Source organism: Ptychodera flava (assembly GCF_041260155.1).
Source record: "Ptychodera flava strain L36383 chromosome 23 unlocalized genomic scaffold, AS_Pfla_20210202 Scaffold_24__1_contigs__length_23054250_pilon, whole genome shotgun sequence".
Lineage (NCBI taxonomy): Eukaryota > Metazoa > Hemichordata > Enteropneusta > Ptychoderidae > Ptychodera > Ptychodera flava.
In genome coordinates, this window is record NW_027248278.1 from 7825901 (window position 1) to 7844894 (window position 18994).

The window sequence follows — 18994 nt, forward strand, 5'->3', positions numbered from 1 at the left end:
TGTGCGACTTTTTTATTTGCCTGAATGAAGCCTGTGGTCGTTTCTGACCAGTTCAACACAATGGTTTAGCCCAACCATATTGTTGTTTTGGTGGCTTTGAACTTCTAGGGAAAGGGGGACAGGGATGATGTATTTATGCCCTGTAAATCAAATTACATCCTGGGCCCTGCTTTGCCAAAAAGAACAGGGCCTTATCGTAATTCAGGCTTGACAGAATAATTCTATATCACTCACAGACTAGGACTTCAAATCTGCCAAAGGAATTAGCTGAATAAACGCAAGCAAGCAAAGGAATTAGCAGAGTTTTATCAATGGATGCTTGGCTTAACCCTCCCATTGCAATGGTATGGCCTAGTTCACGTATTAAAGTAATGTATAATTTGGACCTGAACACAGTGGAACGGGTTGGAAGTGTTCAAAGATAATTTCTGCTACCAGAGAAGTAGGTTGATGCCTGTGGAATTTTGATTGTGCAAGGCATTCACTATTCACTGTATGTGGTTTAGTGTCCCCAACTCCAGATAGTATCCTGTAGTATTGACTTGGTTGAAGTCTGTGAATGTGTTAGTTGGTGGACGCGATGACTTGTGTTCAGTTTTCATTTGAAATGTGTTAGTAGGGTGAATGCGGTACAGGGGAGTTTCACCCAGATCACCGAAAGTGAATCCAGTAGAAACTAACTCACTGCTGCACAGACTCAAAGGTAACTGATTCAATCATGAGGAAAAACTGACCTTCAGGCTGCCAAATTTTAAATCGGCTCGTATGAAATAGACAAGACAAACTGTTGCAAGTGATTTGTCATAATTCAGCTACTTGAACCAAGTCTACCTATAGCACTGTATGGAAACAGGTTCCTAGTCTTAAGTGAAGTAAAATGTGAATATACTTCAAAGAAGCACAATTTTTTTGTTCAAAAACTTTGTGTAGTCCCATAATGTCAATAAGCAATGACTGACTCGGCTCAATGATACCAGCATTTTCCCACTAGCCAAACTGATGCCCAGTTATCATCATTGACTCTGGACCTTGGCAATTGACAATCCCTTTTGCCTTCCTTGCTGAAAGTACGGACATAGCAAGTGCTGTGGAAGATGCATTTCCAAACATCTGAGAGACGAGGGCAGCAAAACTTTCAAGCTGCATGGACTGGTAAAGAGCACCAGCAGCTGTCGACAGTCTACACTGACTCCGAAAAGTTCTGACAAGAGAAATGGGGGTTCCTAGCAGCAGAGAGCCAAACAAAGTGATTCAGTGGACACAACCTTCAAAGGAAAACAAAAGTGGCTAACATTGTGAAAATAGCAAAATGTCCACATGCATGCACTACTACAAGAATTTTTTTCAGAAAAAAACTCAGAAATGGTAGCAAAGGGGCATTTACGACAGTCTACAGTCTAAATTGACTCCAAAAGTTCTGAAAAAAGGGGTTCCTAGACCATTCCAAGTTCAACTCTGCCTGCATCTGGCAACAAGTTTGTGTGAAGTTTCTGTGTTTTTGTGTGAAGTGTACGTTATAGATGTGTTGGTCTCTGCAAGGACGCCCTCTACGGCAGAACAAAGAAAGATTCTGTATTAGAGCTGGCACAATGGCAACTCAGTGCAGCTTTGACAAAAGTCAGTATGTACCACTCAACTATCAAAAGCCTAGACTTGGTTCAAGTCTGTGATTTGTGAATGTTTGAGTGGGGTAAACGCGATGATTTGTGTTCTGTTTTCATGTGAAATGATTGAGTGGGGTGAACGCAATGAGTGGGGTGAACACTGTACAGGGGAGTTTCTCCTAGCAGAAACTAACTCACTACTGCGCAGACTCGAAGGTAACGCAATTAATCGCAAGGAAACCTGGCCTTGGCTGCCGAATTCCAAATAGGTTTGTATGAAATAGGGGAGACACACGAGAAACTATTACAAAAGATTTTTTAGAAATTCACAGACTTGAACCAAGTCTATCAAAAGCCTAACTTTCCATCAAAGATCACACGAGATGGTTGCAAATTCTAGCTCAGGTCCATAATTGGGTCACTTTTGGCTCCATTTTCAAGAAGAGAATACGAACGCTGCAAGGCTACTTAAAACAATGGTATACCAATTATGCCCTGGCAGCAGGTCTATTAACACCAGCAGTTCTGGTCAAAAGTGGGCACCACTATGGATAGACTGAAAGATCTGTCATTTGAGGACGCTCTGTCTACACACACACACCCCACCCCTGGAACTGCTGTTGGGGAGCATAGACAGCGCCCTCAGCAATGGATCTCTCAGTCTACACTATGGATAGACTTGGCCAAAGTTAATGAATAAAAACAATTTGGTGCTTGTGATGTTGTATAAAAATAGCAACTCTGAATGCGACATAGCAGAGTAGTAACAGAATTCCGGGAAAAAACTTTTACTTCTGATCGCATGCACTCCACATATTTGCAAATGCACCACAAGATACATAAGATGCACGCAAAGACAGCACAGTTCTGATCTTATTGCGATCATCTCACTCAAAGTGGTTCACATAAAAAGTATCATCAAAGTATCAGAACCTGTTGAAGTGAATCAAGTCTAGACTTTGGGGCACCAGGGAAAGTTCCAAGGAGAAAGCCATGTATTTACACAGTAATGAAATATACATGTATGTTCATTCAGTAATATGGTTTATTGCAGAATTCAGCCCAGCTTCAGAGCAAGTAAACACAATAGGACAAAGGAACAGGTTACATACAGCTAATCTGAAGGAAAAAAAATGAGAGAATTAATTTCATCCCTTTTGTAAATTTGTTTCTCACATTTCATCATCTGATAAAAAAAAACACCACTGGTATGAGCACACTTGCTGAAGGTGTAACGAACCGTTTGAATTGCTGATAGTACAAAATGTGGTTTAACCCTTTGAGTGCTGTAACTTTGCCCATCAAAATTATAGTGCGACATTTTATATGAATTTTTGTGGCTTTTTATATAATTTTTGACCAAATGGACATAAATTTTGATTGACTTGAATTTTTGATCAAAATTTTTGATAAAATTTGAAGAAAATTGTCCGCATTATAATTTGTAAAGGCAAAAAGAGTGACTTTGGCACTCAAAGGGTAACAAATAGGCAGAGAACACGTACTTTTGCTCATTTGTGGCCTTCATGTAGCACTGATGAGAAATGAAAGTTTACAGAACTTCATCAAAGGGATATGCTGTGTTGAATGTTATCAAGCATGGAAGACATGACAGAAGACAGGCCCTGCGTTCTTTAACCCTTTTCCTGCCAGACAATAATAACTGTATCACTTCCCCATCAGCCAAGTCAGTAAAAAGTGGTATTGAGCCAAAACATGACGTATTTTCACCCACTTGGCTTGGTATGTTATAGCATCTTTTGTCCAAAAAAAAATCAACTTTACAGTATTATGTTTTCAACAGCCTTCAAATGTACAGTTTTATGTTAAAATACATCATATGGAATACATTGTGTTTCATTAATTTTAACCATATTGACCTGGTGGTGAAATAATGACTTGGCAGGAAAAGGGTTAAGTATGGCCTTGTAAAGTGCACTGTATTTTGTTAAAACAATACGATTGGAGCAATCCATGATGCTGGGAGGGGTCAAAGTTCAAAATTTACATTCCACCCCTTCTGTGTAGTCTTGTCCTCCTACTGGCCAATAAGTACACAAGCACTGACCCTACCCCCTTCACTCATGGCTGCAACCATACCGTTGTTGTAAGTTTGTAAAAAACAAGTCACAGCGCTTAAGTATGCAAAAAATATAATCTGGCATATGACTGTGCTGACCTTCAACCTCAACTATTACTATGGTCAAAGTTCATCACAGGATATAATTAAAACATTTCCAAGTATGGACAATCAAAGGATCCAATAAGAATGCATGGTATGTGACTATGCCTAAATATGGGCATTGAAAGATCAAGGTATAAATGATGACACATCCTCTAACAAAATGAAAGTAGGATTTGAATCTGACAATTTTGTAAGCTCACACCATGCACCATTGATGGGATAATTACTCTAGCTTATAAAAAAATTTTCATCTTTTTTATTTTGCATGTCAATTACGACATGTTTATATCCACTATTAAGCTTATAATTATCAACATAGCGTCTATATACGGTGTAAAATGCATTGTTATTGTTTTGATTTGAATTCTAGTCCAGACCAGAATTCACTTGTCAACAATAACAATGCAGTCTTCACATGTACAGGCTGAGTTTACAAGCTGAATACTGTGTATCTCAACATGCTTTGGGGAGTAGAACAAGAAACTGGGGCGTCAGTTAAAACAAACTGTGAAAAAATCATCAAAAGTTAAGATACTTGCCCTTTGACTCTCTATCAAAATTGATTGAAAACACAACTTTCTGATTGCACCAGTACTGGGACTGCATTGCTATTGCAAAATTTACAAATACACACAGCTGTAAATCTGATTTTTTTGAAGCTGATGTTGAAAAAAGTTGATATATTGTGCAATTGGTATTTTTACAATTGGAATTGCCAAGTATCATTATGATAGTCCTTCACCTCACAAACCAGGTTAACCCTTTGAGTGCTGTAATTTTCCCACCAAAATTTTGGTGCAACATTTTACCAATTTTTATGACTTTTTCAGTAATTCTTTTGAAAATTTTGGACCAAATGAATAGCACGTTTCATAGATTCCAGATTTTGGTCAAAATTTAGGGTAATATCTGAAAAGAATGTTTGGACCTGAACAAATTTGTCTGGGTTATATTTTATAGAGGTGACAAAAAAACTGACTTTGGCACATTTTAAAGAGGAACAAAAAAATTTGATTTTGGCACTCAAAGGGTTGAATAGGACACTGGTTTATTTTTGGCAATTTGAATTCAGCATGGGCAGTCATCCAGATACTTTGGGCTGAAAATGAACTACTCATGCATGATAAAATTATTTATAAGTATTGTCTAATGTACATGTACACTTGAAAATCAAAATTTTGAAATCCAAAAAGTTACCATATGCACACTATACATGTGGTATCCTAGTACTTTTGAGTTTTTTAAGAGTATTTGCACAAAAATTGTCAAGCAGACTGAATTTAAGGCAAAAAATCTTCAATAATTTACAAATACACACTTGTAAATGTGATTTCCTTGTAGCTTTAAAGTATTTATACAATTGAAATTACTATTACTGAGTAACTACTACTATTATTATTGAGTAAAATGGTTGAACCCAGTATAATAGTACTTCATTTCACAAACAATTTTATAAATTAAAAACTTTAAATAAATAAACACATTTTGTACAATATCTGGGATTTGAAATGAACTGAATATGATTGTGACCTGCAAGTATGTGTGATTGACTTGAATATTTACAAAATATTGTTCTTGCCAATAACAACTGTGCTGGAAATTTGTAAGTACACATATAATGTTGTAATATTGAAAGACATCGTGATTCGCAGTATGTTTGTACAAAATTTACAGATTACTTCAATGTTGAGTTGTCAAAGCCATGTTTTGTCAGTTCACCCTTTCACCACCATAGTTCAGCCCAATCCCGTTACTGTCTATGGCAAGTTGGAACTTAAAACCCAGAAATGGGGGTGGAAGGGTCAAGCTGTTCATTCCCATTTTCCTGTAAGCAGGCCCCCAATCACATTTGATAACAATGGGTTTGGGCTAAACCATTGTGGAGTAAGGGTGAAATGAAGATGTGATCCCCTTTGATCTAAAGGAGTCTGGCAAGCTTAGAAAGACGGTCATTAATAATTTGTTCAGATTTGTTTGTAGGGCCAATCAGCCCATTCTTAGATGCAGTGACAGTGAACAATATCTTCTGATGTGTTTAGAGTTGCTCTGGCTAAAAATGTTTTCTTTCTACAGACTGTTACCTGGTAAAATTTGAGACTTAAAATTTTATGTCAGCATGGGCAGTCATCAAGATACTATTGGCTGAAAATGTACGATTCAAGATAAAATTATAAAGAAGTATTTTACAGTATACATTAACAAGTACATTCAAAACTTTGGAAAAAAAAATTCACTATGTACTCTTGATTATTAGGGTAGCCAACAAACACACAATCAGGGTTCTCTGAAAGATTTTAGGGGTGGTCCACCCCTCTGTTTTTGGAGCCATGCATTCATATGTTAATAAGTATACAAAAGAATATATTTTCACTACAAAATAATATGTAAATCATGCATTGTTATGTAAATTGGCCACCTCTGAATTGGAGACTGATTTTTGCCGATTATATTTCAACATGGGCATTTGTTCAGATATGTTAGGCTGAAAATGTATGATTCAAGATAAAATTATGAAGAAGTATTTTACAGCATATACTTTTACATGCTGATTCAAAACGTTGAAAGAAAAATATGTACTATGTTATGTAGGTCATTTCCCCCACACTCATCATGACCTGAGTTCAATTAGTCTAGAACATTCCCAAGGTCACTGCCCTTGATGACCTCACAACCTTGAATTCAATTAGTCATGTTTGGAATGTTCTGGAAAGTTGATTAGTTGTGTAAGGGAGATAATTTTAGAACAGTAATTAGCATGTCAATAAAAGTTCTAGATTGTTCTTATATGCCTTTATAAAAGGGACGCGCTCAGCTTTCAGTCAGACTTTTGGGATCGTGTCTCTTGTGTGTTACTAAACTCCAGCAGTAGTCATTCTCAAGACCTTTCAAGACCTTCACTGCCAACGCTGGATTTATACTGTGGACTTTGTGCAGTTTCAAGCCTGCAAGCCAAAGGACTGTTCATTCATCCGACTGACTGTTACAACTCTGAGACTGGAGCTCTGCCGTCCCAGCTGAGATAAGTAGTCTGTACACTTTTAAAGCTTGTACTCTATCCCTGACTTAGCAATTAGTTTTATTTTCGTAATAAATTTTGTTTAAACGTTAACTGCTGAGTTCACCCTTTTGTTCGTTTTCTCTGCACGTAACAAAATTGGGGGCTCGTCCGGGAGACGAATATTTTGAGCCGTTTGCCAACATTTTGACAGCCTTTTCAAAACTACTGTATACTGTGAACTCAGCGAAATTCAATCATGGCGGAATTCAAGCCAGACGAATTTATGGATGACCTTGATCAGGACACATTTAATTCCCTCAGAAAAGACAACCTCATAACACTGGCCAATTTCCTTAAAGTAGAAGTCAAAAGATCTATGCGCAAGCGAGAAATTCAATTCAAGATTGCAAAACATTTAGTTAATTCTGGCCATTTTGAAGAGTCTGCCTTAAAAGATTATGAGCCTGAGTCTTCCTTCGAACTCAAAAAATTAGAATTAGAAATTCAGGCAGATTTGGAGCTTAAAAAATTGGCATTAGAAAAAGAAAAAATACAAATGCAATTACAAATGAAAGAAAAAGAATTGCAAATGGAAGAAAGACAGAAAGAAAAAGAAAGGCAGGAAAGATTAGAAATGGAAGAAAGACAGAAAGAGAGGGAATTGGAAATGAAAGAAAAAGAATTGCAAATGGAAGAAAGACAAAAGGAGAAAGAAAGAGAGGAAAAAGAAAAGGAAAGAGAATTAGCTGAACACCGACTGCAGTTAGAAATGAGACGTTTAGAGCTTGGACAGTCAGGAAAATTCTTCCCTTCAGACAAGTTTGACATCACTAAGCATTCAGGTTAGTTCCCCCTTTCCAGAAAAGGATGTTGATAAATATTTCCTTCATTTTGAGAAAATTGCTCAGAGTCTGGATTGGCCTAAGGAGTCCTGGTCTATGCTTTTGCAGAGTGCTTTGGTGGGTAAAGCCAGAGAAATTTACATTCAGTTGTCAGTAGAGCAGGCTTCAGATTATGATTCTGTGAAGGAATTAATTCTCAAGGGTTGTGAGTTGGTGCCTGAAGCTTACCGTCAGAAATTTAGGGATTGTGAGAAGGTGAAAGATCAAACTTACGTTGAATTTGCTCGAACAAAAGAACAACTGTTTGATCGTTGGTGTTCTTCGGAAAAGGTCAGTCAGAATTATGACAAATTACGACAACTTGTTTTGATTGAGGAATTTAAAAGGTGCATCCGGAGTGACATCAAGACGTTTATCAATGAACAAAAGGCAGATACATTAGAGGTTGCTGCACGTTTGGCCGATGATTATTCATTGACCCACAAATCTTCATTTCTCAGCAAACCATCCCAGTCCTTTTCATACAGAAACAATGCAGGTAAATTTAACTCCTCCTTTTCATCCAAGAATTTCTCAAAGGAGAGTAGGAAATCAAATGACAACAGTTCACAGAGTTAAGTAACACTTCCACATCATCAGATCCCAAGTCTCAATCTCCTTCTGACAAACAGTTTGGTACACTTTCTTGTAATTATTGTAAGAAAGACGGCCATTTAATGTCAGAGTGTTTCAAATTGAAAAGAAAACGTGAAGGTCAAAGTGGTCAAAGTGGATCTAAGCCAACCGGCTTTATTTCTTCATCAACTCAATTAGAGTCTAATAATGTGTGCAACACATTTTCTGAGGTTAAACCCCTCTTATCCCCAATTAATGAGGTCAAGGTCAATTCTTCTCAAGATAGCATTATGGGTATTTTCGAACCATTTATTCATGATGGTTTTATATCACTTTCTAGTGATTTCTCTTCCGCTACCCCTGTCAAAATTTTAAGAGATACCGGGGCTTCCCAGTCTCTTTTGTTGGCAGATACCCTGCCCTTTGTGAAAAATCATTTTCAGGTTCTAAAGTTCTTATTAAGGGGGTAGTGTAATGACTACATTCCTGTTCCTCTCCATAATATCTATTTGTCTTCAGACTTTGTTTCTGGACCTGTGACTTTAGGTATAAGGCCGTTTTTGCCTTTTGAAGGGATTCAACTTCTTGTCGGAAACGACCTTGTTGGGGACAAGGTTATTACTAATCCACTGTGACTGATAATCCTAGTTTAGATTAGGATCCACAGCCAATTGAGGAAGAGAATCCTGTGCTTTTTCCTTCATGTGCTATTACTCGAGCCATGTCAAAGAAAACTTCTGAGAATCAAAATACTCTCAAAAATAATGTCACAGATGTTGACTTAAATGACACCTTTCTCAGTCAGGTGTTTGACACGGATCATTCCGTTATCCCTCGTGGATTTGAAACTTCCAGTAAAACTTCTGCTGACCAAAGTCAGACATTTTCTAGATCAAATCTCATTGCAGAACAACACAAAGACCCAGATATTTGTCTTTGTTTGACAGGGTAGATGATGAAGATAAAACTTCAGATAGCTCTGTTTCCTATTATACAAAATCTGGTATTCTCATGCGTAAATGGAGACCTCCAGATGTCTTGGTTGATGACGACTGGGCTATAAAACATCAAATTGTGGTTCCAAAGCCCTATCGTGCTGAAATATTGCGCCTGGCCCATGAAACGCCCTGGGCTGGTCACTTAGGAGTCAGGAAAACTTATCATAAAATTCTCAGTCACTTTTATTGGCCTAATCTCAGGCAGGATGTAGCACATTTCTGTAAAACTTGTCACACATGTCAAATGGTAGGAAAGCCAAATCAGACCATTCCAAAGGCCCCTTTACAACCAATTCCTGCATTTCAAGAACCATTTAGTAGGATACTAATAGACTGTGTTGGGCCCCTACCAAAAACAAGATCAGGAAATGAGTACATGTTGACAATTATGTGTACATCAACTCGGTTCCCAGAAGCCATACCACTGAGAAATATAAAGACAAAGACTATAGTGAGAGCTTTAGTCAAATTTTTCACTTTATTTGGCCTCCCTAAATGTGTCCAGTCCGATCAAGGCTCCAACTTTATGTCTGGTATTTTTCAACAAGTAATGGATCAGCTAGGCATTAAACAGTATAGGTCATCCGCCTATCATCCAGAAAGTCAGGGTGCTCTTGAGCGATTTCATCAAACTTTGAAAAACATGATTAGGACCTACTGTTTGACACAGAGAAGCAGTGGGATGAAGGAATTCATTTTCTGCTCTTTGCTGTTAGAGAGTCAATTCAAGAGTCTCTTGGTTTTAGCCCATTTGAGCTTGTATTTGGACATACAGTCCGTGGCCCACTTAAGCTCGTTAAAGAGAAATTCCTGTCTGACGATGATGATTGTCTGAATATTTTGCAATATGTGTCAGATTTTCGTACAAAACTCTAAAGCATGTGAATTAGCCAGAGAAAATCTTGAGTCATCTCAGCAGTCAATGAAAACCAGATATGATAAAAGCACCTCAAAACGGAAGTTTGAACCAGGTCAAAAAGTTCTTGTTCTACTTCCAATTCCTGGCAAACCACTCCATGCTCGTTACTTTGGGCCATATCTAATTGATAAGAAATTGAGTGATTTAAATTACATCATAACAACACCTGACAGGCGAAAACAAAAACAGCTATGTCACATAAATATGCTTAAGCCATATTTGGATAGGGATAATCCTACTATAACTCAGCCTGTTCAGTGCAGTCAGTTCAAACCATTATGAAGATAGTGATACTGAAACTGACTTGAGTGAAAATACTCTAAACTCAAAGCTGGGCTCGGTCAAGCTTCAGAACTCAGAAATCCTGGAGAAGCTGGAGTCTACAAAGTTGGCACACCTCCAGCCAGAACAACAACAACAGGTGAAAGAACTGCTCCACGAATATAAACACCTGTTTCAAGATGTTCCAACGAGGACAAACGTCATCTATCACGACGTTGATGTTGGGGACAGTAAGCCTGTAAAACAACATCCATACAGACTGAATCCAACAAAAGCGAAATATCTCCAGGAAGAAGTCAAATACCTGCTGGACAATGACTTTATTGAACCCAGTAAAAGTAACTGGAGTTCGCCGTGCATACTTGTTCCCAAATCAGATCACAGTTATCGTATGTGCACGGACTTTAGGAAGGTCAACACTTTAACAAAGACAGACACTTTCCCAATCCCGAGGATTGATGACTGCATCGACCGAGTGGGAAAAGCCAAGTATGTGACGAAATTTGACCTACTGAAGGGATTTTGGCAAGTCCCTCTGACGGATCGTGCTCGTGAAATATCCGCCTTTGTTACACCAGACGGATTGTTCCAGTACAAGGTGATGCCATTCAGAATGAAGAACTCTCCGGCAACGTTCCAACGGATGATCAACGACGTCATATCCGGGCTAGACGGGTGTGCAGCCTACGTTGACGACGTCATCCTGTATAGTGACACCTGGGAGGAACACATTAAGCTCATGCGGAAGTTCTTCGAGAGACTGAGTAAAGCAATGTTGACTGTCAACCTTGCCAAATCTGAGTTTGGTTGGGCGAGGGGTAACTTACCTCGGACATACTGTAGGACAGGGTGAGGTAAAACCTGTTGATGCCAAAATCAGTGCCATTTCAAGTTTTCCCATACCAAACTGCAAACGACAACTGATGCGCTTTCTCGGTATGGCTGGTTACTACAGAAAATTCTGTCCAAATTTCTCCACAATTACTGAGCCTTTGACTAACTTACTTAAAAGAAAGTAAAGTTTGTTTGGTCAGAGCAATGCCAACAGGCATTTCATACACTTAAAGCCATACTGCAAAGTGCCCCAGTGTTGTCTGCACCAGATTTCACTTTGCCATTCAAATTAGCTGTAGATGCTAGTGATACGGCTGCTGGTGCTGTTTTATTGCAAGAGGATAGTCATGGTATAGATCATCCTGTTTGCTATTTTTCACGCAAATTTAACAAATCCCAGAGAAACTACTCTACAATTGAAAAAGAGTGTTATCTTTGATATTAGCTTACAGCATTTTGAAGTTTATGTTACTTCTTCAAATCAGCCAATAGTGGTTTATATTGATCACAACCCTCTTGTTTTCTGCAGAAATTTAAAGGCAAAAATCAGAGATTGCTAAGATGGAGTTTAATGTTACAGGAGTTTAATCTTGACATTAGACATATCAAAGGCAGAGACAATTTAATTGCAGACTGTCTCTCTCGTATTTAGAGTTTATTGTTGTTCACTTTCAAGAAATTTTACTTTAGAGTAAAACAAAATTTGAGTACTTAAATCCTTTCAAGATTACATTTGTAAAAGAAAGATTTTTCTTTGAAAAATTTTCTTTTTTTGAAGAGGGGGTGTGTTATGTAGGTCATTTCCCCCACACTCATCATGACCTGAGTTCAATTAGTCTAGAACATTCCAAGGTCACTGCCCTTGATGACCTCACAACCTTGAATTCAATTAGTCATGTTTGGAATGTTCTGGAAAGTTGATTAGTTGTGTAAGGGAGATAATTTTAGAACAGTAATTAGCATGTCAATAAAAGTTCTAGATTGTTCTTATATGCCTTTATAAAAGGGACGCGCTCAGCTTTCAGTCAGACTTTTGGGATCGTGTCTCTTGTGTGTTACTAAACTCCAGCAGTAGTCATTCTCAAGACCTTTCAAGACCTTCACTGCCAACGCTGGATTTATACTGTGGACTTTGTGCAGTTTCAAGCCTGCAAGCCAAAGGACTGTTCATTCATCCGACTGACTGTTACAACTCTGAGACTGGAGCTCTGCCGTCCCAGCTGAGATAAGTAGTCTGTACACTTTTAAAGCTTGTACTCTATCCCTGACTTAGCAATTAGTTTTATTTTCGTAATAAATTTTGTTTAAACGTTAACTGCTGAGTTCACCCTTTTGTTCGTTTTCTCTGCACGTAACAACTATATGGTAGAGTATTAGCTGTCACACTCAATACACATGTGGCAACGCTTTTTTAAGGTGAATTAGTACTAATACCATCAAAGTAGCTGAATTTTAAATAAAAAATCTGCACTGTACTGTGATATGGTATCACATAACCAACATGACTTGCCTTAAGAAATCCTGAATAAAATATTTAGTTTGACACAAGCTCCCTGAAAATAAAATATTTTCGATTAGATATTACAGTTTGGAAATTATCCACATGTACCAGATGTCAACTGGTGTTAATCCGTAAATCCACAGAAATCTATCTGAGAAATTAAAAAGCTAGAGAGTACTGTGATCAGACTGATTGTTTAAACTTCCTTTTAAAGTCCAATTTGGCATAACCTTCAAACAATTCCAAAATAAGGAACTGAATTCCCTCACTAGTCGTCCGCATTCAAATATAGACCCCTGCATATCTAAATATATTTGACCGTTTGGTCAGTAAATAAGAAATTGTACAATATAATGAGGATACCACTCTAATGAATATGACTGAAAGCAGCTCATGTTTTACAATTATCACTCTCATAGCAATAGCTCTCATAAAGGCAATAACTACAGACTTTAGGTCAATATATCAATATACTGACCTGAAAATATTGACTGTTACAATATGTCTGCTCTTCACTGTACTGGCAAGTCACTGTGCAAGGTAGCATATCTTTACTGAATTTTAGAGATCACTGTTTCACTGTTTCTAGTCTCATTTACTCAATGCTTTCTTGTGTGACACACCACTCAGCAGAAACATGTCCGCCTGTGTCAATATACCAATACTGACCTGTAAGAACTGACCGTGTCCTATTGGTCTACATACACAAGCAAAAGTGCTCCATAAACAATTTTAAAACCTCACATTTTGTTTAAAATATTATAAGCTCCCATTGGCTGGAATTTTTGATGCATTTTACATTTGTTATGTTTGTAGGACACACTTCCTTGTTCTATGTCTACGGTCCCATGGAATTGACTGATTGGACTTTTCAACACAGACTGTATGTGTGTTATGTCACTTGTCCCTATTCGTACACTGAAAGTGGTGACTCACTGCCCCTATCAAGGACCACAACTTTACGAGGGTTTGTCAGAAGCACAGCTACGCAGCATGGCTTGCTGATGGCATCCGTGTCCGAGTTCACTGTGCTGACATACTTGCCGAATCTATCGAACTTCACCACTCTGTCGTTGTTGCTGTCACATATGTAAATGTTGTCATCCCTGTCTGTTGTAAGCCGCCGGACGTTGTCGAAATGCTCGTCTTCTTCGCCTGTGCCGTGGATGTCAAACAGGAAGTTGCCATCAGGATCAAACACTTGAACGCGATTGTTTTCCGAATCTGACACAATCACCTGCCCTTGACCATTCACTGCTATACCTTTTGGACGGCGAAACTGGCCGAGGCACTTACCATGGCAACCAAAGCACCCTTTGTAGGAATGCCCATCACCACTCCTTTCATAAATGCGGACGCAATTGCCATTGCAGTCAACAACATACACTTTACTCTCCCTAACTGCAATACCATGGGGGTTTCTTAGCTCGTCCTTACCAAATGAAGGCATTAATTCCTTGCCTTCTAGGTCAGTCACGACGACACGACTTTGACCGTCATCTGTAATGAATAATTTATCCCCATCTATGGCGATACCACGCGGACTTACTGACTTGAGGTCGATGCACTTTGCTTCATCATTTTCTATATTCTTTCTCCAGAGTTGTTTGTTCTTCAAGTCAGTCAGTATGACCTCGCTATCACCGCTGACAATTACATCATGGGGTTTGAGTCCCTGAGATCTTCCTTCAGAAACCTTCATTCTTTTGCTTTGCTTCCACGGTTGAAGCACTGCGACTGGTTTGAGTTCAGACGATCCTTTAATGTGACGACCTCGGGATTTCACCGTGAGTGACAGTTCCCCTGACTTGTCTGGGGTATAGGAAACAATACATGTATGACTTTGCTTGTCAATACCATTATCATCGTTGTCGCCACCATTTCCATGGCCAGATCCATGTTTTGGACCACTACTATGAAAACTGTTGTCAACTGTTAATTCTAATTTTTGTTCACATGTGCCATGTTTGACTTCTGCAACTACGTCCTTGCATGCTTTCAAGGTGGCCCCTTCACAATCTCTCAAGTTGACACGCAGATGCAATGTTTCTTTTGCTCGTATTTCACCCGGCAAATCCTGAACAACGACCCATGACTTGTCTGGGTCAGCTGGCTTGCCGATTTCGCCGAGAGGTGGGACATCAAGGTCACTCAAAGGAGAAAATCTTGGACATTTATCAGGTGTAATATTCTGCAGCTCAGAAACCAATGACTGCATACTCTCACACTGTTGTAGTCTTTTCTTGACCTCTTCTAACTTCTGGTGAAACGGTTCACGTTCCTTTTTCAACAACTTTTTCTGCTCTGCACCTGATTTCCGCACTCTTTCAATGACATCTTCAACTTGCCTATCTATCAAATTGTAATCAGTTTTAAGTAGATCTTCTGCTTCTTTGATTGCTCTTTCAACTTCTTGTTTCAAATCTTCACTTTCAGCTGCCATGATTGAGTTCTATCCGAGTCTAGTATTCTGATGTTTATACTGTGAAAAGAAGCACAAACAGTATGTCCGTGAGAGGCACAGAAGCTGTAACTTTTAATATTTTTAACTATTTTTGCTGATGATATCAACTACATTTTCTTGTTCTACTCCCCAAAGCATGTTGAGATATCAATATTCAGCTTGTCAGCTCAGCCTGTACATGTGTAGACTGCATTGTTATTGTTGACAAGTAAATTCTGGTCTGGACTAGAATACAAATGTCAACAATAACAATGCATTTTACATGTATTGACGCTGTCTTCACAAGCAGCACAATGGGTGTTTTCACATGCTTTGTGGACAAGAACAAGATCTTGCAATTGATATGCAGAACAAAAAATAAAAAAATAAAAATACCATAAGTTATACTTGCACTTACACAAACCAGGAAAAACAATTTGTCTTTGTATATTGATAAGAAATTCAAAACTTGCACTGCTGCCAACTGCTTGTCAGCTCAGCCTGTACATGTGTAGACTGCATTGTTATTGTTGACAAGTAAATTCTGGTCTGGACTAGAATACAAATGTCAACAATAACAATGCATTTTACATGTATTGACGCTGTCTTCACAAGCAGCACAATGGGTGTTTTCACATGCTTTGTGGACAAGAACAAGATCTTGCAATTGATATGCAGAACAAAAAATAAAAAAATAAAAATACCATAAGTTATACTTGCACTTACACAAACCAGGAAAAACAATGTGTCTTTGTATATTGATAAGAAATTCAAAACTGGCACTGCTGCCAACTGACATCCATCTGACATTGTCGACTGCAACATGCGAAAATAGTTTATATCCCTTTGTAAAGAGAAAAAAGGCTTCCCATTATTAAAGGACTGAAACATTTACTTGAACCTTGAGCTCAAGTACTTGCATGTACACCGATGTTTAAAAATGCAAGACTTCATGGCTTGCCATGCCCTACCAACGACTATGTAACATAACAAAACGTTTGAAATTTTTTGATTCTGAAAACAGTAAAATTATTGACAATTGAGTTCCTTCACAGTAAATACATGTTTTTTTTTCCTTTTTGGTTATTTTTTGCTAAATAATGCAATGCATTGTGACTCATGCTTGATATTTCAAACCTACTTAGCCAACATTGCAGATAAAGTTTTGTTTCTCAATCCGATAGCTCACCTGTTATATTGTAACTCTTTAGAGAAATTGTCTGGTGTATGCATGGCTGCACATTAAACCTCCACACCCAATTTAGAAAAAAAAATATTGCTATCTACATGTGAGAACCCTATTATAGAGCTAAATTAAAAGTCATACAGTCTAAATTCAAAAATTAAGGGGCTAAAACAAAGGACAAATGCAGTTGAGACCTACATTGTAAAGTCTAAGACAGATCCATTGTGTCACTGACCAGGCCACACTTTGCTAAAAACATTTGAAAAGCTGTAAAATTTTGGTGGAGGAACATGTTTTCACTTCACTTTGATTGATAAAATCATATTCCCCAATGCAGACTTGGAATACAATGAAATAATTTACACCTCCTATTTAAGAAGACGTTACAGAAAAAACTCCAATGGGTGCGTGTGTCTGGGGGTGTACATAATAGGCAAATTGTGGAAATACATCTCATCGTGCCACCTAGCTGCAAAATTGTAGCTCTACGGTGAGGCGGTCGGTGAGTTTTGGTTTTTGCGACCTCGCTCACCAGTAGAGCTACAATGCCGAAGGCCCTGTAGCATACAAAATAAGCGCGCCACACATGGCGCGGCATTTTCATGTAAAATCCCACATATTTACTGCATTTGGTCGTACTGATTTATCACTACTGAAGACTAAATACTATACTACACTAACCTTGTCGTTTATGGGGTTTGGTATTAGCACAGACACGTCGATCGCGTTCCATAAACATTGAGCGTGTTTCTGGGAGCCGCCATTGCCGGAAGTTGGTAATGGCGGCTCCAAGAAATGTTTTTGGACGTATTTGAACAAATACCAAACCCCATACACGACAAGGTTAGTGTAGTATAGTGTTTAATCTTCAGTAGTGATAAATCAGTATGACAAATTGCAATACATCAAAATGCCGTGCCATGTGCAGCGTGCTTATTTTGTATGCTTCAGGGCCTTCGGCATTGTAGCTCTACTACTGGTGAGCGAGGTCGCAAAAACCAAAACTCACCGACCGTCTCACCGTAGAGCTACAATTTTGCAGCTACGTGCCACCAGGATTTTGTGTCACAATCAGAGCACAGAATTACAAGTTTTGGGGTGAGTAAACACAAGCAGCATACAAGCAAACTATTTCAAAAATTTTAGAAATCTGATTATCTGCCCTTGGAGATGACTTGCATCTGAAATGAGCTGTAAAATGAAATACGCAAGCGGTGCTTTGAGTACCGATTGCACTTGGGTCTGGAGTCATCGCCTTTAGTTATCTGAAATGTGTTCTGTCACAAATTCTGTAAGTTAAAATCAGAGTTGAATGCACTTATGAACTCTACATACCGTCATATACAATATGCATCGCTATGCATATATATTATATGACGTTGCTACCTATATAGCCAACAAGGCGATGTGAGGGTCCCTGCTGGTTCCCAGACACTTCGCACCAAAACCACTTCGCACCATACCATCTCGTCCTATACCATTTCGCACCAAAACCACTTCGCACCAAAACAACCTCGTACCAAAACCACTTCGCCCCAAAAGTCATGTCCCCAAACCACTTTGCCCGAAACTTATCGCTAACTGGTAAAGCTGAAAATAACCACCTTTCTGTCATCCTGGGACTGAAATCTTGAAAGTGTACGCATTTCGCGAAATTGACATCGAGCAATTCCGCGCAAGGCACCTGAGTTGTAGCATTTGCGTGTTTCTATTTTCTTATTCTATCGCTTATGGTTTCATGCAACCATGATGCAACAATGGTTTGTGGTAGCCAAAATGTCCTAACACATTAATGCTTCCAAGTTGTAGGTAAAAACAACCTTATTATACGTCGTAACATCGTTGTTTCAGGACGAGTTGACGATACTATACTTTGGTCGAAGTGGTTTTAGTACGATGTGGTACTTGGGGCGAAGTGGGGTTGGGCGAAGTAGTACTTGGGACGAGGTGGTTTTGGTACGAAATGGTTTTGGGACGAAGTTGTGTGGGGCGAACTGGTTTTGGTGCGAAGTGTCTGGACCCCGTCCCTGCTAGGTCCCTGGCTACACGTAACGCGGAAGCAAATAAGTTATAGGCTACACCAGTTTACTCAAAACCTCCACATTTACGTGACAGAAAACTGATCAAAATGCAGATATTTCAATCGAACTCGAAGTACTTACTTGCACTTCTGTCGGGGATATGGGCGGAGATGTCAACATATCAGTGTAAATACTGTCTGAGCACAGGTGCCCTGTTACGTGCGAACAAACTTTATTTCAATCGCAAATGTAATAAAGTTGCATTCTCAGTCTGTGTTTTCGATAAATTTTCCTCCGAAAAATGTTGCAACCGTTCCTTTACAGACTCCTATTTACATAAAATAATGTAATAAAAATTTGATACATAATTGAATTTAACATTGAATTTACTATCTAATATAATTTTGCCCATTTTACCTATTCTTTCTTGAAAGATATTTTTGAATCGGTAGCTATCAATATAAACTATTCTCCCTGTGTTAGTTTGCTTGCTGTTTGATTTCTCCGAGTGCTGCGTACCAACAACGCTTCCCGGAGACCTGTGCTATTCTTGAATACTTGGCAAC

The 18994-nt window shown here is 38.6% G+C and overlaps 1 protein-coding gene across 2 annotated transcripts; it reads right to left on the bottom strand.

Annotated features, from left to right (window-relative positions):
* Window positions 1-10522: 10522 nt before the first annotated feature.
* LOC139124840 (tripartite motif-containing protein 2-like) lies at window positions 10523-18688 on the bottom strand. Of its 2 annotated transcripts, none has more exons than XM_070690948.1 (2): window positions 18570-18688; window positions 10523-15260 (listed from the first exon to the last, which is right to left on the bottom strand). In XM_070690948.1, the coding sequence occupies exon 2, from the start codon at window positions 15219-15221 to the stop codon at window positions 13686-13688; it is 1536 nt and encodes a 511-aa protein (XP_070547049.1). In that variant the 5' UTR covers window positions 15222-15260; window positions 18570-18688; the 3' UTR covers window positions 10523-13685. The 2 variants fall into 2 exon arrangements, with proteins under 2 accessions (XP_070547049.1, XP_070547050.1); XM_070690949.1 differs by lacking the exon at window positions 18570-18688 and adding an exon at window positions 17743-17887 and having other exon boundaries at window positions 11839-15260.
* Window positions 18689-18994: the final 306 nt, after the last annotated feature.